General features: G+C 40.2%; 3 protein-coding genes across 11 annotated transcripts; 1 reads left to right on the top strand and 2 right to left on the bottom strand.

Annotated features, from left to right (window-relative positions):
• Positions 1–439: 439 nt before the first annotated feature.
• Positions 440–3,755, bottom strand: kiaa1143 (KIAA1143 ortholog). The gene is made up of 3 exons (XM_044209416.1): positions 3,522–3,755; positions 3,026–3,176; positions 440–2,783 (listed from the first exon to the last, which is right to left on the bottom strand). Exons 1-3 carry the CDS (start codon positions 3,633–3,635, stop codon positions 2,551–2,553), a joined length of 498 nt encoding a protein of 165 aa, XP_044065351.1. The 5' UTR covers positions 3,636–3,755; the 3' UTR covers positions 440–2,550.
• A 151-nt stretch (positions 3,756–3,906) lies between these two features.
• Positions 3,907–9,564, top strand: tmem42a (transmembrane protein 42a). Of its 3 annotated transcripts, none has more exons than XM_044209419.1 (4): positions 3,907–4,442; positions 4,739–4,807; positions 4,972–5,111; positions 6,399–9,564. In XM_044209419.1, exons 1-4 carry the CDS (start codon positions 4,281–4,283, stop codon positions 6,406–6,408), a joined length of 381 nt encoding a protein of 126 aa, XP_044065354.1. In that variant the 5' UTR covers positions 3,907–4,280; the 3' UTR covers positions 6,409–9,564. The 3 variants fall into 3 exon arrangements, with proteins under 3 accessions (XP_044065354.1, XP_044065352.1, XP_044065353.1); XM_044209417.1 differs by having other exon boundaries at positions 4,661–4,807; XM_044209418.1 differs by having other exon boundaries at positions 4,661–4,807; positions 4,972–5,116.
• On the bottom strand, positions 5,405–21,762 carry zdhhc3a (zinc finger DHHC-type palmitoyltransferase 3a). Of its 7 annotated transcripts, XM_044209410.1 has the most exons (8): positions 21,491–21,672; positions 20,960–21,045; positions 18,885–19,302; positions 18,534–18,658; positions 18,146–18,242; positions 17,691–17,772; positions 15,200–15,330; positions 5,405–6,611 (listed from the first exon to the last, which is right to left on the bottom strand). In XM_044209410.1, exons 3-8 carry the CDS (start codon positions 19,218–19,220, stop codon positions 6,405–6,407), a joined length of 978 nt encoding a protein of 325 aa, XP_044065345.1. In that variant the 5' UTR covers positions 19,221–19,302; positions 20,960–21,045; positions 21,491–21,672; the 3' UTR covers positions 5,405–6,404. The 7 variants fall into 7 exon arrangements, with proteins under 7 accessions (XP_044065345.1, XP_044065344.1, XP_044065347.1 ...); XM_044209409.1 differs by lacking the exon at positions 20,960–21,045 and having other exon boundaries at positions 21,606–21,762; XM_044209412.1 differs by lacking the exon at positions 20,960–21,045 and having other exon boundaries at positions 18,885–19,358; positions 21,606–21,744.
• Positions 21,763–22,423: the final 661 nt, after the last annotated feature.

The following is a 22,423-nucleotide window of genomic DNA, read 5'->3' as shown; positions in this document are numbered from 1 at the left end:
CACAGCTAGTCCAGCACCTCTAAAGCTCACGGATTAACACGTTATATCTTGTTGTAGCTCAGCTAAGCTAATCATCTTCTGGCTGTAGCTTCATATTTACCGTACAGACCTGAGTGGTATCGACCTTCTCATCTAACGCTTGGCAAGAAAATGAATAAGTATTTCCCAAAATGTTGAACTGTTCCTTTAAAGCAAAAGGTGAATGGGGGAACACGTGAAACACATTGATGTAGTGTACATGGAGCGTGTGTGTGGTGAAAACTGAGATGAACCAGCACATTCATGACGACAGTTCTCTGAAGCACTGCCTATGGGAAAGTATCCCAGTGTGTTAGCACGCTAACACCGGCTTATTAGCACTAAACACAAAGTAAAGCAGAGGCTGATGGGAATGCCATTAGTTTTGCAGACATCTGGTCATAAACCTTACAATGCAGGATGTTGTACAGTTGATTTAATGTTTTATATTTCAAATGTTACAGCCACAACCATTCTCTAAAATACACACAATAAAAACAAAGCCACTTTTTTTTTTTAAATAATCATACAACTGCATTGACAAGAATGCATTGTTTCTACATAAACTGTTACAGCTCCTTTGCCGAAGCTAGAATATATTCATACATTCAATAAATCATTGAATGTATTAGACATTCTACAATGAGCACTTCCACACTACTTGCAAACACAATTACAGTTCTGATGACGCCACGGAAAGCAACAAAAGGATCTTAATATGTATGAGCTTAAATGAGTTCTGCATCAGGAGGTGGAGAGTCTGTAGCAGGACACCGAGAGCTACTGGGACTAGGGGGTGAATGGCCTGTGTTCTTAACAGGTTCTTTGATGGGAAACACTGTTTTATTGTTTCCTAAAGTGGAAGGCACCAAGTACACAGGAAAAGTAGTCATCAAAAGTTTGTCACTGTTCGGATTACACCAGAAGAGATTTCAATATTAAAATTTTTGTCAAACGTAAAACATAAAACAAAAATGTTTTTCCTTTTGATTCCCTTTTCAAAAAAAGGGTAGCTGAACTAAGTGCAATCGCCCGGGTGACTGACAACTGGTCAGTGTAAAATCAGGCAAAAAATCGTACTAATCATTTCAATACCAATAATCAATTGACCTGTTTTTGTACCTGGTGTTGCCTGATTTCCATTTATCAGATTAAGTTGCATAGTTTGCGTGGAACTGAGTGCCGACCAAATGTTTTGAGGAGCCCCTTCAAACAGCAGAAGCCTTGCTCCTGTGTTTCTGACAATGTGCGCTCTGACTTTTAACTGTTTCACTAACTACTGCTCATGTTCTCTCGTCATATGTTTCATGAAAAAGGACATAATTACACATAGAATCACACTGGTGGTTTTCCATTTTTTTAGCCCATTAACTACAAATCACCTAAGTGTTACATTACTGTTGACCAAAGAGTTTTACATGGATGTCCATTCACTTCAGTACTGTATGAAAATCAACTAGCTCAATATTTCAATGAAAAAAAAAAGGGCTGGGCTTTACAAACTTGTTTGAGGTAGGTCAAGAATCAAAGTGCCTTTTTTGGCAAAGATGAGTTAGCATTGACTCTTCTTGAAGCTGTGAGCTGGGCCATTTCTGATAAACTCATTGTTGGTGCATTCACTCATGTGAATCACTCGTGACATTTTTAATGCAATTTTCCGTTCGCAGGAGCTGCAATTTTAATTCCAATTTACATAATTAACAATCGTATCAAGTGAGAGTTTCAGGCAAATGCACTCAACTGCAGTAATTTAACCCTGATTGTGTGAGCTGGCGAGCCAACAACAGAAAAAGGTTAATAAGCTCTCTGCAGGCCGTGTCCGGGTTATTTATGCTTACTCTGTAAGAGGAGTGCGGTGTGTCTTTGCTGTTCATAAAAGACCAACAGTCTGATTCTATTGATGTAGAAACACGACGCATGTGTGTGATAATGCTTGGTACAGTCACATTTTGTTTGATATTATGTGGACCACAAATACAAGCCTGTAGGTTGATTTAAAGGCAATTTCAATCACAATTGCAATATTGGCCAGAAAGATCACAATTATATATTTTCTTCAAATCATTCAGCCCTATCTGTTTCTGTTCAGGACACTAGCAATTTGAGGATGTCTGAGTGTCCTTGAATGTACCAAGTGGAGTAGAAAATTATCCCTCCTATACAACGATAATGGAACTTTAAAATAACAATGGTATCAAGATGTTTACTGTGATGGATTTCTTATTCAAGCAATTTGAGTCTCTGAAAGTTGATTTTTGTACTGAAATGAATGGAACGGTCGGCAGTAATAGCAAGTAGAGGCTATTTGTAGTCAGTGGGCTAGCACATGCAAAAATAATGGCACTGTCCTTTAAAAAAGCTACAGAATGGACAGGCTGCACACTGTGGATGAACTCAGTATCTGTTGTATTAATTTTACACCTGTTCCTATTCGTCAATATTATGAAACATTTCACCATTAATATTCAAATGTCACTTGGATTCCTTTCTGTCACATGGGTGTATGACAGTCTTACATTTTACCATTAACATTTAGTCCTCCTCTTCCTCCTCATCCCCTCCAAAAGACAGGAGGCTGTTATTTTTGACTTTCTTTCCAGACTTCACCTCCTTCTTCTCCACCTCCTTCTTCTCCTCCTTCTCCTTCTCTTCTCCATCACTCTTCTTCTTTTTGCTGGAGCTGGCGGTGATGCCCTGGAATTTGTCTGAGGAGGAGCGCTTGGCTGGTTTCTTGAACAGGATTTTACCATCAGGAGGAAGTTCATCTGTGGACAAGACGGATGTGTGTGATTCATCAAAACTAACTTTTTAGGGTGCAGCGAGTGTGCAAAGGCGGGGCTTTTAATTTTAGATGCTGGCCTTGATAAAACACACCATAACTGAAATATTAGTTTATCAGCAGTGACGTGATTAAAACATTTAACTGGATTGCACCATCCTCCATCTCAAGTGAAACAAAAAAGGCCCTCATGACATAAAGAGATGGTTCGTGCTCAGCCGGTCTTACCTTTCTCTGTGCCACCTCCAGTACGCATTTCGTCCTTGATCTTCTTCACGTCCTCTGCGGTCAGATTTCCACCTTTCAGGACCACAACTTGAGGTAACTCGTCCTCTCGATCACTCCCGCTGTCATCATCCAGTGTTGGCATCGCCTGGCGCTGAGAGGGAAATATGAAACACAGGCAAAGAGGTTTCTTGGGAGAACTAACCCCGGTTTAAACGGTTTCATTCACTGCGCTGGATGAGCAACAGTGGATGGAGAAGTAGTCAAGGGAAGGCGGTGTTAAGCGGTTTGAATGAACGGCTCGAGGTCCAATGCGGAGGTTGTGTCTTGTTTCAATCACTGAATTATTTAATCAGCCGACTGTCACTAAAACCTAATGCAATAAAACATGAAGCTGTTGAAAACGATAGCTAACGATAAGATGTCATGCACTCAAATGAGCTACCGTTATCCGGGGTCTGTGCTGCTAGCTTACACGACTAGCCAAACCATCACATACCTTAGTGTCAACAGTCGGTCCTTCTTTGTAACCAACATCATTTTTAAACTTCTTCAGAAAGGACGGCTCCGCTGGTTTCACCCATGACACGCCACTTGCCTTATTTTTGTTCATTGCAAAAGGAGTAATACAATACAAACACCCAAATGAAATATAGGCCTAAACAGATTTTTCGATAAGCACAGGGTTTCACCAAAACATAACATACGTCATTAAGATGTGCCGCCGCGAGTCACATGACTTCAGGAGCTACTGCGATTGGTGGACGTGAGAAACTGAAATCAAGATGGCGAAAATGTGATCGGAAAAAGTATTTCGCCTTCAAAATAAAATCGTGCAGGTAGTCGGAAGCAAAAACGACTACCCTTTGTCTTTTGGTGATTGTTTGCCACCCATCGAAAACACCAGAAATATACTCTTATGGTAGTGATTTACGGTTTAATTGATTTTGACACAGTAGTATTTTTTGGGTGTAGCTGTTTGGCTAAATGGACTAGGTAAAGGTATTTTCAGGTATGCATATAGCTGAAAAATGACCCCCCCCAAAAAAATATTTACTGCCTAAAATATATTTGTTAAAAAGTTTGGGCTTTGCAGCCATCGGCCCTGCTGTAAAATGTTTATGGTTCATCAAGCAAGTTTTTGTTTTGAAAATTTCTACCACGGTCCATATCCTTTAACTCAAACTTGACAGTGCTGTCAGTGGAGATCACTGGTATGAGACTCCCGCCACTGTAGTGCGTTTCCTTCTCTTCAGATATGATTTCAGGGTCTTTTTACGCGTCATTAGCGGGGTTTTTGGGTGCCGCTGCCTCTTTATCTGCCAAGCTGTCCCTCGGTGCAGACTACCTGAGAGACATGTGTGAGTCAGGGCTCAGCGGCTGGGCTGAAACACACGGTGGAACTGCGGCCTGCGACTGGGTGAGACGAACTTAATATAACATCTATCTCCCTCTGTTGTATCTGTGTCTCTTTCTCCCAACGCTGCCCTTTCTTGTTGCTCCTGCTGAAAACTGGGAATCCCTCTTTAAGTTGTATACTGACGCTCACAGACAAAACTAATTACATACATGCAGTACATATAGTCTGGTGACAAATGAAAGGAAACCCCAGTTGAACCAGATCTCAACCCAACTCAGCTCCACTTCCCCCTGCGGCTGCTGTGTGGAGGCCTGCTGTTCACCTGTAATGCTGTCATGTGGACCTTCTTCTCCAAGGCTCTCCGACACTGCTCCTCTTCAGCCAGGGCCACAGTCACTACCACTGCATCCAACTTCATCTCCTCAGTAAGCTCCCGGCATGCCCCTGTGATGCTCTAGTATTCACCTTTCTTTGCTTTACTTCAGACAATACTGAAGAAATGTACTTCACAGTAAAAAAGGTTTAGTGAAAGCATTCCGACTCACGTGCAGTCTCTGTTTTACAGTGAGTGATCTGTTTGTGTGTCCAGGCTGTCCTGGGGAGGGTGATTTTTGGAGAGAGCCATGCAGCTCTGTGGTGGGTGGGCATCTCTCTCACCCTGTGTGGGTTGCTGGTGCTTCATGGATCCACACTTCAGACACTCCCAGAGGAGGAGGGCGAAAAGGACAAGTGATGTAGCTCCCATTCCAGCATCATTCTTTGATATATATATATATTTATTTATTATGTACCAGCTGACTTTAACTGTTTTCAGGAATTTTGTGTATATCAAAAGACACACAGGCAGAGGAGTATTTTTGTACTGAAATGAGTTAAGGTATCTAATTTGGTATCATCTCACTAGATGTCATACTTGTCAGATCTGTCTAAAATCAGCAATTCAAGTTCAGTTTTATTGTAAATACCTTTTGTATGTAATGTAAAACTGCAGATGAGTTTGTAAAAAAAAAAATACACTGTCACTCATTCCACGCTGTTTCTTTGATTATTAACAGCAAAAATAAAAATATCGTTCGTAATGTACAGATATATGAAATATTTCCATTTACTTTGGAACTTAAAGATGAAACCCACACAATGATGAAACAGTTTGTTAAAATAATGTAAACATGATAAAACATGAATGGTCCCATGATATCCAGCACCCATTTAACAGTTAAAAGCCCTTATCCAGCAGCTTACTCAATTCCACAAAAATCTCTTCCACATGAACTCAGTTACCCTCTATTTTCCATATGTGCAACAGAGTGATAAAGGTGAAAATGGCAACTCCAGACACACACACACCAGAACTGGACGGAGGAGTAGTAGTAGTTGAACAATATATCATACAGAGAGTTTTTCCCCATACTCAAACGCTTGCTCGTCAATAAAGATAAGGCACAGGGTGAATTCAAATCCTCAAAAAAAAAAAGGCATCGGAGACAGCAAAGTGGTTAAAAGCAAACTGTTCATGCTTCACGTGTCACATTAGTGCTACAGTTAGTGGTGTTCTCCTGAGGCAGCTCAATGAGACGCTTTAAAATCCAGAGACACTTTGGTTGTGCTAACAGGAGCTCGGAGTCCTTCCAGCACCTTCGCTTCACCAGTTAGCTTCATTACGCAGTGATTCCAGGAAAATACTGCAGATCTGGCAGCATGAGTTGAGTAATAAAAGATAATTTCCACATGGCAGAACATTTCTAAAAAAGGGCCAGGATGCTAAAGTTCGGTAAAGATATTCACAAAATCTAAGTTCACTGCCCCGTACACCTGCAAATGGCTTCATTGACACTGGGAGAGAAAGTGGATGTGTCATGTGATATTTTTACGTAGATAAAGATTCCAGGTTGTTTCTCGCTATTTAAAAAGCCCTGATAAAGTCTTGTGTCCACAAATTCCAAAGCGATCTTTATTTGCTTGGACAGAAGCGCTGCCAGACTGAGAAAAAATGTCTTCCTGTCTTCCTGACCACAGGCAGCACTAGTCCAGTGGTATCTCTATGACATCCTCCTCGATGATCTCCCCCTGTGGGACGGTGACGTGCTCTGGGGGGCTCTTCTTGCAGCTCAGCCCTGCGAAGGGGCTGCACCAGGACAGAGAGAACGGGCCGCCGAACGCCATCTGCACGGCCTCCCAACACGGCACCTTCCCCCACTTCCCCGTCTCTCCCTTCAGACGCTCGATTCCCTGAAGGAGACACAACAATGAGGTGAACGGAGCGGAGCCAGAAAGGACTGGATGTCTGTCATTTTCTACATGCATTATCAATCACAACTATGACACAAAGTTGATGACTAAAACTGCAACAACACACTTATGATTCAGCTCTTTGGGCCTGTTTCTCAGATCCAAATCAGACTAAAGATGTTGAGACTAAAAGAGCCATCAGATTTCAATTAAAGGACAGGCTGACGGCGGCGCTATTGTAAAGTTCAGCTGCAGCTGATACGAGGCTTCAGCAGAACGAGTTACACAAATCTTCGTGCAGGCAGTCACGCGTAGGTTTATTGCTGGTGTCTGTCCACGTCCCTTTTGAACAGTGTTTCTCGTATCAACACCCGTTCCTGGCTGGGATCAGTTTAGGTGTAAGTTCATTTAGGTTCACGTTAGGTTACGGTTTGGCGTCACAGAGATGACTGGATGAGGTGAGCGCTCAGGCTGGGTTCAGGATAAGGTATGGGGAAGGACACTTCAATACAACACCGGCAACAAACCTGTCAGTCTGCCACGGCTCAGCACTTTGTGTTTCACAAAGTACTAAAAAGACTAACTTTGGAAGATACTACGGCTGTCACTTTTTGTGCGAAGGTCAAACAACCATTCAAACTTGGGGAAATAATTAAATAATCGATCTGGAATTATCTGTTTTGAGTTCAAAATTCAGCGTATAAGCACAACAGGCTGTGCCTGATACTCCACCAGGGTCGGGGCGTTCGTATAAATGCATTTTTACTCTGATCTATTGCATGCCCTGATGCCCTCAGAAAATTAGCCAATTGTTGTCTTCGCTAACACAAAATGAAGGAAACTAGCCAGCCATGCTGAATGGATTGTGACACCAAACCATCTGAGAAGTAATGTGTTGAAGCATTTAGGATTCAACATCATAAACGGAATATTATATATAAAGATAAGACTGCAGTGACATTACCACGACAAAACTAAAGTCACCTGTTAGCCTGTTAGCTTGAGGCAGCATGAATTCTGCAACGTATTTTACAATTCCGCTACGTGGGTAGCATCTAAATGAATTTGAACAAATTAGTTGTCATTTGTTCAAACTTGATTTTTTGAAAGAGAGCCCGTCATGGAAGATTCCCACTTGATTTCTCTCACTCTGATGGCTGAAGCAACATTGGAATCCATTTTTGCAGTGTGCTTACAAAAGGTGATTAGAGCAACCAATAACTCAGCATGTGAGCATTGTATTAAAATAGGTTTATCCTTTAAATGCTTTTGTATCCGTTCTGAATCATTTGTTTTCTAAGAAACATGCCCAAAATGTAATAAAACACTATACAAAATGACTCGCATGCACTTTAAAAATAAAGAATAAACCCCTGTGGAAGACACAAACAGGTCAAATGGTCAAAACAGCGCATGCATCTTTTATCACAGAGCTCACTCATTCATTCATAATGTTTGGTTGAATCTGAAACAGCAAAAAAAAAAAAAGAAATGAAATGAAGCGCACTTTGGCCTTCAGATTGAACTCTGCATGCTTGTGATGTTAAGCTTGATGGGACGGCTAACGTGTCCTCTGTTGCAAGCTTACCTCTCCTCAAGATTATAAGAGTTGTCTGCTTCAGAAAGCTTTTGGCAGAATGAGTTATCAACCAAAACAAATGCATGAGCGTGGAGAGAACATTGCACAGGAAAGAGGCAGAATACAGACAGTAAAGTGGGAACAGAATGAAAGACAAGGACAGAGTGAAAATTGAACAGTGCAGGGTGTGAGCGGACTGTATGCAGGGAAAGTAGAAACCTTTTCTCTATCATTTGAACACAGAGGTAGAAACACACATTTGGGCGTGTTGGCCCTGTACAATCAAAGGGAAATAAATACATTCAAAAAGGCAAGCAAACACAGTTTTTGCATTGCAACTGAGAAGTATTTATTCTCTGCGCATGTGCTGAAATATCTAAAGAATATTTAGAAATAATTCAAATTTCTGTAAAAAACAAATCATCTCCACCGTCACTCTCACCAGCGAGACTTGACACCATCATACCAGCAGTGTTTCACATACATTACTAAACTAGCCTTCACCTGTACCATGCATTCAGAGAACAAAGGATACATACAATATCATGTAAACAAAGAATAGAAGAATAAAATGCACTCTTTAAAGCAGAGCAGGTCACACAGGAGGAAATCTTAAATAAATACAAAGTGCGGATTAGCCTTTTTAGTACTTGTGTAAATGTGAATGATGAAAGTTAATACTTTGTTAAATGCTTTGAAGTAATCTGAAATAGTGCAGAAATACAGTTCAGCTAATAATCCACTGCTGCATAATAAGATGTATGCAGAGTTGTACATTTTTATACGGTGCTTCCCTTTGACTTTCAAAGCCAAGCCAGTGTCCTTTTTTGAGGAATTTAATTTCAAAGCCTTCCCAAATAATCATGTAACTGTGGGATTCACTGAATTTGTCACACGCTCACAACATCAAAACACCACATGGGCTTAGAGCAAGTGTTCATGCGCACACACACAGGGAGCGTTGGTGTTACTGTGGGAGGCTAAAACCTTTCCTCAAAAAAAGGGAGAATGAGCATTTGTTACAGTATGGTTGTTGACAGCATGTTAACTCTACCGACAACATTCGAACAACCACGTTTTGCTGCTGAAAGACAAGCTGAGGTTGACATTTGTACTGACTTGAAATCATTTCATTTCCTCATTGAACATTGCAAGAATGACTCAGCAAAACTTGCCACGACCAAAGCAAGTTGGTATTTTGATTCTAGATTGATTCTGTTTGGTGAAGCAAACAGAAACTTCCTGCCTTAAAACAAAAAAAAAACCCATCTGTGCCCTCCAGCAAAGGCTTTGTTCATGTCAAGCATGTATCAGAGAGGAATCAGGGAGAGTGTTCCACACTTCACATGTAGGTATTAAATCACTTAAAACACATGATCAAACTGCACTGCGACTTTTTTGTCTTCTATGTGGTTTTCTAAAGAGGGATACTTCAGTCTGTCATGTAAGGCTCAAATACAGCACTTTGAAGGATCACTTCAATCAATCAATTTAGCCACCGATAACATTATCAAAGTGATTTTCAGCCTTCTACTTTCTGGATTCTCTGGGTTTTTCCACTGGGCGGGCAGTATTTACAATAAATTTGAATTTAAATAATGGGTATTGGAAGTAGGGATGCACACGCAGTGTGGTGTACAGATTTTAAATAAGGGAAACAGAGCACTGGTATTACATTGGGAATCGATATTGGCCGATACCCTGAGCTGAGGCATCAAAATTGGAATCAGGAGAAAATATAGGATCTGTGGGTGAAACAATCCACAACTTCATTTTATGTAGAAACTTTTTTTTTTTTTTTTGCCAAACTGGGTGTATTTACAACATTTTCACTATTATAATTGACCAAAAATCCACAATAACGATGCCAAACTGTTCCTGTATGTGCTGTATTTGGCACCATTTAAAAGGGTCAGCCTTAGAATGGATCTGTTTGCAGCATGGCTCCCACAAGGAATCTGACTGTAGAGACTGATTCCCTGAACCTACTGTAACCTAACCATTCATCCAATCCATTCTAGTGGATTCATATTTAAAAGGTTAATTTTGGGCGACCGGTCCCTCACCTGGTACAGCGCGCACCATGTATCAAGGTTGAGTCCTTACCACAGCGGGCCGGGCCCTTTGCTGCATGTCATCCCCCCTCTCCCCTGCCTTTCCTGTCTCTCACTATCATAATAAAGCAGAAATGCCAAAAAATTCATCTTAACAGAAAAAAAGGTTTCTTTTGTCCATATCTGGAACACACTACTGATTACTGTCTGACAAGAGGAAGATTGAAAGAGTCAATTCACCCAAATTACAAAAAGACATATTTTTCCACTGACCTCTGGTACTATGCAGCCATGCAGATAGTTTTGGATTTATTTGCCCAGGATTGGATTTCTGTTCTCACACAAGTACAATGGAGGTGAATGGAATCTTGTTTGTGGTGCTTGCACGGTTTCAAGAAGCAATCTGGCTAATCCACAGATTTTACTGTAAAAAGGTTTTCTTGGAATTTCTATCTACCAACTAACAGTCCTAGTGAACACTATTCAGACAGCGAGCTCTCTGAATCACCCTTTGTAACCAAGATATCAATTCTGCAAAGAATTTCTCTAATGTCATTTTTCAGTGCTTTGACCATTAATGATATTAGAGCTGAAACAAATAGTCCATTAAGCGATTAGTAAATCAACTGAAAATTCATCAGAAACTATTTTAATAATTGTTGAAGTCATTTCTTAAAAAGGTACAGTGTGTAGGATTTAGTGGCATCTAGTGGCGAAATTGCAGCTTGCAACCATTTGAATACCACTCGCCTCACCCTCCCCTTTTTTAAGCGTGTAGGAGAAACTACGGTGGCCACGGAAATCGCAAAAAACGTGAAAGGCCCAATTTAGAGCCAGTGTTTGGTTTGTCCGTTCTGAGGTGCAATATGGTGACCTCTGTAGATAAAACGGCTTATTCTAAAGGTAACGAAAACACAACGATTCTTATTTGGCAGATTTATCGATAATGAAAATAATAGTTATTGGCAGCCCTAAATTCTATTCTCTTCCATTGAACTGGAGTGGCGGCTTCAGGGGTGGATATCTCAAAATCTCGACACCTAAAACTAAAACTATCAGCATGGCCATACACCACTAGGGATAAGTGAGAAGATGTGATTTTTTGGAATTTAGGTGAACTAACCCTTTAAGGGAAAGCAAGAGTAAACACAGAGCAAGAAAAGAGAAGGCTTCTGATGAACAGAATGAGAAATAGCTCAGAAAAAACAGATTCATCACAGTGTTTGCAAACAGGATTCACAAACTGAAAGGGTTTTCTTTTTCTCTGCAACTCGACTCACTCAAGGCAACACAAAAATAAATGTATAGCGCACTTAGTTGGCAACACAAAAAGCAGATGGAAAGCTGTCCATGGCTAGCGTAGGAGATACAATGGAAATCATGTTCTGCATTGGGAGCAACAGACTGCCATAGCTGAGCTCTGTGGGGCTGGGCAGGGCTTCCCACTTTGGTTTTGACCCGGCCGCCTCCTTCCCTGCGCTGAGCTCTCACACCACATACTGGTAGGTCTCAGCCTTCCCATGGTCAGGGGTGGAGAAGGGACTAAACCACAATAAGGAGAAAGGGTGTCCAAATACCGCCCTCATGTTCATCCACTTAGTTTTTTTAGCCCATCTTCTCTCTTCCTTTTTCAATTGCTCTATGCCCTGAAAACGAGAGACAACCAAACTTCAGTTGGTGGGCTTTTGTGACCCAGTCAGTAATCACAAACCAAATTCCAAATACCGATTCTTTTCAACCCACTAAATATTAAAAAAAAGAAAAAGAAAATACTTGAACTGTTTCTGAAAATCATCTGGTCCACAAACCCAGTATTTCAGTACTTTGTCTCCAAGCATAATGCAGCTGCTTGTGTCATGTTGCCTTTCCCTCTGTGTCGTACACTCCCCTACATGTCAAAGCCCTCTCTCTTTGATTTAATGATCAAATGTCTCCCATATGTCGGACCTAGAGTTGCAGACAAAAAGAAGTTCAAAGCCCGAAAAGAAGTTTGGTTTGGTGAGCTCCAATACAAGGCACACCAACAGGTTGAATGATTTTAGGATGGCACCAAACTGTATAGAGGGGATACTGATTCCTTCTTCCACTGATACATGGGATAAATTGACCTTTCTATGAAAATACATTTGCATCTTTCAAGTACATCACTTAGTTGTTTTACACACAAACCAGTACCTCTGTGGCTGCAGCAAAAAGTGAAAAGTGCTTTTATGAGCCGATTGTTCGAGCTTTGCCAAGATGAAGTACGAAACCTTTAAAGCCTACAGGTTAAATGTATGGCCTGTAATACTGACTTTTAAGACTACTGCCACCCTGCACTGGTGTGTGTTCTACACAAGTTGTGTTTCACAACTGAGACCTGTTTTACTTTGTTTTCAAACATAACTGATGTTAACAAACCACATAAGAAAACATTAATAACTGAGATTTAGTTATTGTTGTCTGGTTTCATTCACATTTCATTTCACAATTTTGGTTATGGGGCAACCTTTTTGTTTACATTTGGATCACAGACTGTGCTTTTGAGGTAACTGCCAAAATGAGGGAAACAGCTGAGGACCAAATCAAAGAATGGAAGGATGGAGGCCGAACTGAATGTTTGCTAAGCCCCACCCACTCTTATACTCTGATTACTCTTAGACAGACACAGTGACACACAGCTCAAACCTACGTCTGTGGTCTATCTGAACTGCTCAACCTGAATCAGCCGATTCAGACCTGGGTTGGACGCTGTCCAGCTTTGATGACCTGGCGTGTCTAACAGGTATGGATATAATTTAATAATACAGATGTATAAACGTCATTTAAACAATTTACCAAAGACAGAGAGAGATGTAAAAAAACTCCCACATTCAGACACGAAAGAGAGAGGGAGGGTCATATATGAACAGTTAAAAATGTGAAACTGAAATTCAACTGTATTTGGTAATTATTATTCAGTGAAATTCTGGTAGGTTTATGGAACTATACTGCAGACTGGAGTCTCTGCAGTGACTAGGGATGGGGATCATTAATTGTTATTGATACTGATACCATTTTCGAGACTGCTTAACAATCTGAGTCTTTATCGATACCACGATCAATACTTTTCTATTAATTTGGTGTAAAGACCAGACGACAATAAATTCTTAACAGAACTGGTGTTGCTTTTATTGCTTAACTGTGAGTCTGTGACTGATTTCTGAACAGAATCAAATTTGCCAGAAAGCAAGTGACACATTTTAATTTAGTAAAATGGGCTAAATATTGAAGAAACTGTTTGGTTTATGTTTCAATAAGTATTCTGTTTTCACACGGAAGTGTTGGTTAATGTCTGTACTGTCACTTTAAGAGATTGGGTCCTTATCTTTGGCTTTACTGGACTGTTGCCAAGCCTTTGACCTTTTTGCACGTTCAGCCATCCTAGCAAGCAACCAATAGACCAAATTAAAAATGGCCGAGGGCGTGAGGCATTTCAATTCTTCGTTTAGTTTAATGGTGGTTGGCAGGCAATTCAATTGAATTCAAAAACTTTTAGACAATGATGTGATTTGTGACAGTGATTTGATTTAAATGACATGACTCTCGTCTCTCAAGACCTATGCTCGAGACATAATGTTACGTTATAGGACCCGCTAGTCTCGATAGCAGTATCGATAAGCTCGGACCTTTTTGATTTTTGGGTTTCGAGAAATTTGGAACCGGGTCCTTATAGAACTGGGTCTCGATCCCAATCCCTAACAGTGACAGCCCGAGATTAACCTGTGATGGCAGTCTCATATGAATGAGTCCAACTCCAAGACACATTGAATGAGTTCAGTCTCATGTTGGGGTATTAGTTACTGTTGCTACACCTGTCAAGCTTTGAATCCTATTGCAGCGAGTATGAAGTTTACAATGACATCAGTGGCAGATTTGCCACAGAAGTAAACAAAAGCAAGCCGACAACCAATGTTTTGGCTGAAATGACAACTGACGTCAGCAGGTTTTATCAGCTGTAGCTAGCTAGATAATTAACATTAATTCCACGAGTTTCTCTTTGGTGTTTCTAGCTGACTTATCTGAAAATGAGAACCCTGCAAAGGGGTGTTTAGCATCTGATGGCTGAATATATGTAAAGGATACCATGTAAAGGCCAACAGTAAATCCTACAGCATTGTGGGAAAAACTCAGCATCCATCCCTGCTGATGTAGAATGAAAATAAATGAGCAGTTCTTGCATTGCTGGCTGTCTACTAAACACATGCTACTAAACATGCCAAAGTGGATATATATTAAATATATATATAAAAACAGCACATGGTAACCCAGCACTGCATTCAAATCTAATTTTCTGCTCTCAGGTATGCACAGTGTTCTATACACTTGGCAGATTCAGTGATTTCACAACCGCTATGCTGCTACCATCCACACATTTATCAGAATCAGAAATACTTTATTGTATTATAATACTCTTTCGTTACAGCTGCTCACTGTCACGTCAATGCACACTTGAGAATAGAAGGAATAGAAGTACAAAGCAAATCAAAATATAATACACTATAATACAGGTAAGATAAATTAAGTACAAAGTGGATATAAGTATAAAAGCTAAAATACCAAACTGGATTTAGAGGTTGATACTTTCTTGCTCTGCAGAAGTACTGGTCTTACCATGAGCATTGTGAATGCTGCAGTCACAGACACCACAGATTTACCTTTAAAGCACTCAATATTGAAGTTTCTTTCTTTTTGGCAGTTACTCATTTGTCATACCTTGTTTTCACTTAAAATAAAGACTTGCAGGGAATTTGCGGCACTTTATTCTACATCAGGCTGCAGAATGAGAGACTTCAGTTAGCTGTTAACAGTTTGAATTAGAAGTAGGTCAAATATGCTAATGTTAAAAAGCAAAAGGGTGGCAGCAGCAGGGGGAAGAGCAAAAGGAAGTAGTGAGATAAGGAGGAGGATTGTTGGTCACTAAATGGATCACTTACAGTCTCGTCGGTACAGATGGAGTGGACTTGGGTGCCGAACATCACAGAGGTGAAGATGAGGAAGAGGAGACCCTCAAAGCACAGGAGTATGAGGAGGATGACTGTTGCTGGAGGAGAGAAGGAACTGCACTCTGGGGGATGGAGGGACATGGAGGAAAAGAAGTGAAGGGGCAAAAAAGAGGGCCGTATGAGGAACTGCTATACACTACAATCAAAGAAACTACTGCACTCTACTGTTAACTCGTTTACAGCACTACAGTGAGGATGCAAAGCGTTGAAGCAATGCTGTCAACAGGTATGCCCACCTGTCACCTTCAGTAAAAGGGTAGGGCTATTGAGTGTTTGGGATCTGGAGGTTTATGTTGAATTATTAAGCAGGTATGAAAACACGTCAGGTGGGTTCTGGCTTAACTGTGGGTGGGAACTTTGCAACTGTAAACCAAATGCAAAATTTCCATTGCCTTTTGAATGTAGTCAAACAGGAAATTACACTGGAATTGGAACGAAAGTCTGGTGTCGCACCTTTATGAGTGGTAGATTTTGTTTCCATCTTCAACCATCATTTCAACCAGTTTTCCCCAGGCACCAATTCTTGTTATGAAATGAAAGCATTATTTGAGAGTCCGCAGGTCACGCTTCACTGTAGTTGGTCTTACCCTGCAACCTGTCATTCAGTGTGAGTCCTGTAGACTGCTCTGATGCTTCCCCCAAACAGCTGTGCCTCAGCCTTAACAGAACTAAATCTAAATATGACAGATACTGATAAAGTTGAAGACAACAGTCTAAAATTAGGCACATACAGTATGGCACATTGCAACCAGGATGACAAACAGGACAGGTTCAGGGAGTGTAAAGGCCTCTAGGTATTTCCCATGCCAGTAAGTACATATTACCGAAAGACATAATAAAAATGCGGCTGGCATGCCGACACATGCAACTCATGAAGGTTCTCAGTGAGCTTTGCAACCCAGTTCCGTCAAAGTACAGCTGGAAAAGGAAGCAGCACTAGAGTTCAGCAGGAATGGAAATGTTTGCACAAAATTTCATTCATACCTGTGAACATTGTATTTTTGATAGCTGTGGAGAGGACCTAAGGGGAAATACTATAATATTCCCACAGCGCTGTAAAGTCTAAGGAGTCAATTACTGTATTAATCCTATAATATTCCCTTTTTTAATCCATAGGCACCATACATTAAAGGAAAACACTGTTATTGTTTAATCTTTTTTTATCATCAACAAACCCCCTGAAGAGGCCAAATCCAACTATGAATTTATCCTACTAGTAAGGATTGCCTGCGTAGCCAGTGCCTGATAGCGCTTAGGTCACCGTGCCATAGAACTCAACTGTCCAAAAACAACCAAATAAACACACATATAAAACCCATACCATTTAATTTGGTGACATAAACCCAGTGTTAATTTCGAAAATGTTCATCAACGACTATTTTTCCATGACAAAGACGAGACGTTGACAAGCTAAAAATAGATCTTTGATAATAAAAACTATGGCGAAATGTATGTTTTGTTTTCGTTGACGAGACTAAAATGTTAGTGGTGGGCTGTCGGACATTCACAAAATGCATGATATTTACCCTCAATCGTGTGTCTAGTCTGTCTGTCAAAATACAATCAATGCATCCCTGTCATTGACTGACGTGTGGTGCAGATTGATGTGACGTGACATCGGAATAAAAGAATAGATCTACGGACACACTTTATTTATAATTCGGCAGAAAGGAAACCAATCACTGTAGTAACGGGAGACGGAGAGACGCCCTGAGGCTACAAATTAGGTGGGAAGAATACAACCAACCGTGTTGGCTTTTCAGACCTGTTCCCTGATGGGTCTAAATGCGCATCACGTGTTGCTGCTGCAACGTTTAAAGGCTGCAAGTTTATTTATCTATATATTTGGACGAGCGACTTGTAATTATGCTCGATCCGTTTTCACTTACTTGCTCTTACCAGAAAAAGCTTAATGTCAAACTGTTGTTTCTAAGATTCCACAGCACTTTCTCTGGAAGACATTTGTATATGATTTTAGCTCAGAGGCCAGGTAGGCATATTAATCGACTAATAGTTTCAGCACTAGTGTGATTTTAATGGCAATGAATTAGTTTAGTTTAAAGAGAGAAAACACTTTGACTAAAAGTTGACTAAAATGTAATGACTTTTCGTCAACTAAAACTATGAAGGATAAAAATGACTAAAATGTGCATTTTCATCTAAATACTGAGAATATAAAAAGGAAAATAGTGGATAAAGCAATGCTGATAATAATACAAACTGGTTGTAAGAATATATAGGTTTATATATAAAATTAAGCATAATATATTGTTTTATTTTACTGATATAAAAAGATGCATTCCGATAAAAACATTTCAAAGATTTTAAGGTTAGAACTCCAGTTCTGAGTAGCTGAAGAAAGGCTTTTCTTTTTATGAGTGAAGGGAATTGAGGGCTACAGAGGTTTTTTTTAAAGACTCACTTGTCCAATCATCTTCAAAGCAGTTGAGGAAATGGAAGACCACCATGACCAGAGCGTGGAGAGAGATGAGTGCAATGTACATCTAGGTAAAAAAAGTAAATTGAAAAAAAGAGGACACAATGAAGGTTTCAACACATACACTGACTGCAAACAGAGTGGTATTCACTGAGGAATCCTTATCTGCATCTGTACTGCATTAGAATAGCAACTACTACTGATTTCCCATACAACACCTCTTTAAGAGGAGTTACACAGTGTTACACAGATACAAAAAAGCTGGTAAAAATTGCAACCTCCATGTTTGCTATAATATGAGGGCATCTTCTTATTGTCAAAAGTTGAAAATTGGTTTTTGGCAACCTTCTTCAGTTTATAATTCTTATTAGTTATAAGTCATAGTTATAAGTTTTTGGTCAGCCCACATTGTAAGAGACTTATTCTTACTGTGAACTTACTGTGAAAAGCACAAAGTACTTTTGGTTGTTCTCCCCAACACAGTTATTGACCCAGGGGCAGTGGTGGTCCATCTTCCGTATGCAGCGTTTGCAAACACTGCGAGAGAGACAGCAAGTTAAGGAAAAAGTAATAGATTAAAATAAAATGAATACTGTATCAACCGTCCAATGCAACAACAACAACAAACAAAGACGACATTGGTAGAAATTGAAGGGCACTACATTCTGGGAAGAGCAATTTCTATTTCACAAATTAACCAAAGTCAGAATTTATTTATTTTATTAACAGTCTGACATCCTCATTGCACCAAAACACTGCAGCTGTAAGCATGGGATTGGGTGTGTATGCCAATGCGGCAGTGAGAATTTCATGTCCTTTTTGCCCTACCTGCAGTGGTGTGCTCGGTCAGGCTTGATGCTGCAGCACTTGGGACATTTGTAGACCACCTGCCCTGGTTTCAGCTGAAGGCTTTCTATGTATTCCTTAGTAGCATTCCCTTTTGGTACCGCCCCCTAGAAAGAAACATGACCACACAGTAGATGACTTCAGCATAATTTGCAGCTCATTAATCATCATAATGAAATGAGTAGGGAGAGGCTAAACGTACTTTTATAATTTTTTGAAAGTTCAGCTCCATCAGCTAAACTTATCTGCATAACATTGAGAGTTAAAGCATGACAGTCTGTCACCTAATTTACAATATGTATGTATAAATAACACCAAACAAGTCCCACTTACAGGGTCAGTGCACATGGCCCTGAGGTGTGAGGCAAGGGCAAGGAAGGCCAGAGTGTTGAAAAGGGTCCCGTTCACAATGCTGTACGTCAGATTCTTGGAGGGCAGCAGCATTACAAACAACACCACAAACTCTGCGTAAAACACCAGCAGCCAGGTGATGACAGCACACACGATGCCGCAGACGTCCCTGATAAACCACATGGCAGAGGCGGAGGAGGAAGTGATGACGTCTTTGGAGATAGGGATGCGCTGCTCAGCCTGTAGGCAGTTGGCTCCTGCCCTGGCCTGCCCACGCCCGTGCTCCACATCCCTGCATCTGTGCACCGGGCTCTTCATCCTTCATCTAAGCTAGCTGCTTGCTGCTGCCACCACCACCAGACCCACTGTGCCTTCAGGCCTCGGTCTCAGTCACCGCATGCTGGAGGAGAGGAGCAGGAGGGTCGCAGGTTAGAGGCAAGTCAAAGGTTTGGTTCTCTAGAGAAGGGGAATAGCATTTTATCAGCAGTGGACTAAACGTACACCTCGCCAGCCGAAGAATCCAGGGTTTCTGGCAGTGTTTAGCCGTGGAGATGAGCAACCTACCCTCAGTAATCTGGTGATTATATTTGCAATTAATTGATTCGTCTATAACATGTCAGAAAATGGTGAAAATTCCCTATCAGAAGATTTCACAGCAAGGCGACATCTTCAAACTGCTTATTTTGACTGACCAAAAGTAAAAAAAAAAAAAAAGAGAGATTAAATTTACAGTGATATTACATAGAGAAAGCAACAAATCCTCACATCTGAGAGGCTAGAAGCAGTCAATGTTTAGCATTTTTTGCTTGATAAATGACTTAAATTATTAATCAATCAACAAAATTGTTGCAGATTAATTTCTTGTTGATCGACTAATGGATAATTGACTAATTATCTCAGCACTACCGTTTCGGCTGTCATCATCTAACTAAATTGATAATGAGAAGATGGGTTGCTTACCACCTCAGCTAAGCAATTGCCTTGGCGAAACCCTGAATTCTTCCGGGATCAAGTAATTAAATGACTGATGATGGTTTTAGTGTATATGTATTCTTCCGTTTTCCAAATCAATTAATTAATTAAAAAGAAGAATACCACTCAATTGAAGAAACTCCATGTGTTATTTTCTAGGCCAAGGTTTCTCAAACTCTTCTGGGCTGTGACTAGATTTTTAAGTCCCTTTTTTAATGACCCCACAAATTAAGAGGGTTGTCAAAGTGTCATGTAAATTTAAGCACTGTATAGTTTTGTCATTTATTTAGAATGGATGCTCTCATAAAATAATAATTATATTATTAATATATGAAAAATAAAAACAATTTATCAGTCTTTGGACAATTCCTCACATTTGCAATCACAAACAACTGATGTACAAAATGCACATCTTGGAGCAATGTAAAATGCTACACCTGAAATGATATGACAGCAGAATAGTGTCTAAAGACCAAACCATCTGATAAGGCAATGCTCACTGAAACAGAATTGTCCTGTTCTACACTAAAACATGTCTGTGTAAGTGGGCAACCACAGAAGGTCTAATGCAATCTGGGCCTTCTTATACAGGTATCTCATGACGAGCAGAGAGAGGCAAAAGCAAGTCAGCTGTATTGGTCTCAGGGTTGCAACTATTTTCATTATCCATTAATTTGTCAGTTATTTTCTGGATTAGTAGTTTGGTCTATAAAATGTCAGAAAATAGTGAAAAATGTCCATCTCAGTTATCTAGAACCCAAACCAATATTCAAAACACCCAAAATATTCAGTTCACAACCACTGAAGACTAAAGAAACCAGGAAATGCTCATGTTGCAAAAGCTGGAAGTAGAAAACTGAGATTTTTTTTTTTTAAATGAAAACAATTAATCGACTATCGAAATTGTTGACAATTATTTTTCTGTCAGTTAACTAACTGATCAATCATCGAATAGCTGAGGCTCTAGTAAATACATCTCATAACAAGTCAGAGGTGAAAGCTGGTCAGTTGTGCTGGCCTGTCAAAGCTTTGACGCTGTAAAGGCCAAATACAACAGTGAGCAGCACAGCGCCACACTAACTTACCTGCAGCTGTCCGTGAAATCACTGCGTGAACGAAGAGGTCACTGAAAGGTGGTAAACCGGGACCTGGTGTCTGTGCTCATCATAACCTAGCGCATAGCGGCCACAACACTTTTTTAACCCTTCATATAAACACAAAATGTACCTGACTAGTTATGATATACGATATGACATTATTGTTTACGTCAGATTAAAAAGCAGGCATATGCTTTTCTAGCAAAAATGTGGGTCATTGTTTTCCAGCTCAACCTGTTCCAATGGGTAAAACAGTTTCTGTCTCACTGCTAGGTAAACAAGCTAGCAGGGTTATCTTTAGCTAGATAGCGTAGGGTAACAATAGTAATAATATAGCGGTCAGTAATTTCAATTACAGTAAAACCCGCCTAAGACTGCTTTTCTGTTAGGTTAGACAGTTTATAAGCCCATACGATAGGAAACCTGACTGAACACGAGCCAACACACATTAGCTAACATCAGTCCATTTTAGCTTACGCTGTCTGCTTAGCTAACGTTTCGGAGTGAGCATTTACTAACCTGTCTGCATATTCCAGTCAGTGAACTTCTCTTCAGCTGTAAAGTGGTAGAAGCCCCGGAACGTGTGTCTGTCTTTCCTTCAGATTAATTATCATCATATCCCACTGAATCTCACCTGAAACACGAGCATCCTTCGGTCGCTTCTGCTGCTGCTGCTTCGTTACTCCCCTTCGACGTCCTGCTCCCGCCCCTTCACCAACAACAAGACGTCATGACGTCAAGCGAGCCAATGGGATCATTAGAAAGGTTTCAAGACACGTCAGAGGACATGTCCAGACACACCTATTTCCAGATCTATGTATCGATCTATCGATCTACCTGTCATCCAGTTATTTTAAAGGTAATTCGCAACTATATTGTGTTTGATTTATGAATCATTTCATATGCGACATATAAAGAAGCCTGTGGCAACCTCGATTACAACTCTATCACTTTAAAATCAAAATGACAAAGTAATATCAAATGCAGCACAAAGCATATTAGTATAATTATGTCTTCAGAAAATGCACATTACAACATAAAATAAATTTTAATGGACATACAGATTATTTAGCTAAACTATCCCAGGATGCAGGAGTATTATCAAAAGTCTATCTGAATCAGCATTTTTTCATATTCAGAAACATACATTTCTGTGGTGGTAATTTTCTGGATTTATTGTAACTTTCAGGTCAGCATGTCAGGGAGATAATGTATGCTGAGCCATGTACAAATCCATATCTGTTTCACTCCAATCACATTTACTGTAATGTATGGACTGGTAATGAAGGAGAAGATGGAAAATGCACTGATTAATGCCCTCCCCTACACCTATCCCCTCTGTCAATGGGGTCACGATTTCAAACAAAAAATACATATGAAGAGAAAAGTGGGGCTGATTTTCAGAATACATTTTTGCACAGAGTGAGGACTGTGGGTTTCGTCTACCATCAC

This window comes from Siniperca chuatsi, linkage group LG9 (genome assembly GCF_020085105.1).
Source record: "Siniperca chuatsi isolate FFG_IHB_CAS linkage group LG9, ASM2008510v1, whole genome shotgun sequence".
In the NCBI taxonomy this organism is placed as follows: domain Eukaryota; kingdom Metazoa; phylum Chordata; class Actinopteri; order Centrarchiformes; family Sinipercidae; genus Siniperca; species Siniperca chuatsi.
This window is presented reverse-complemented; position numbering and strand designations above follow the sequence as displayed.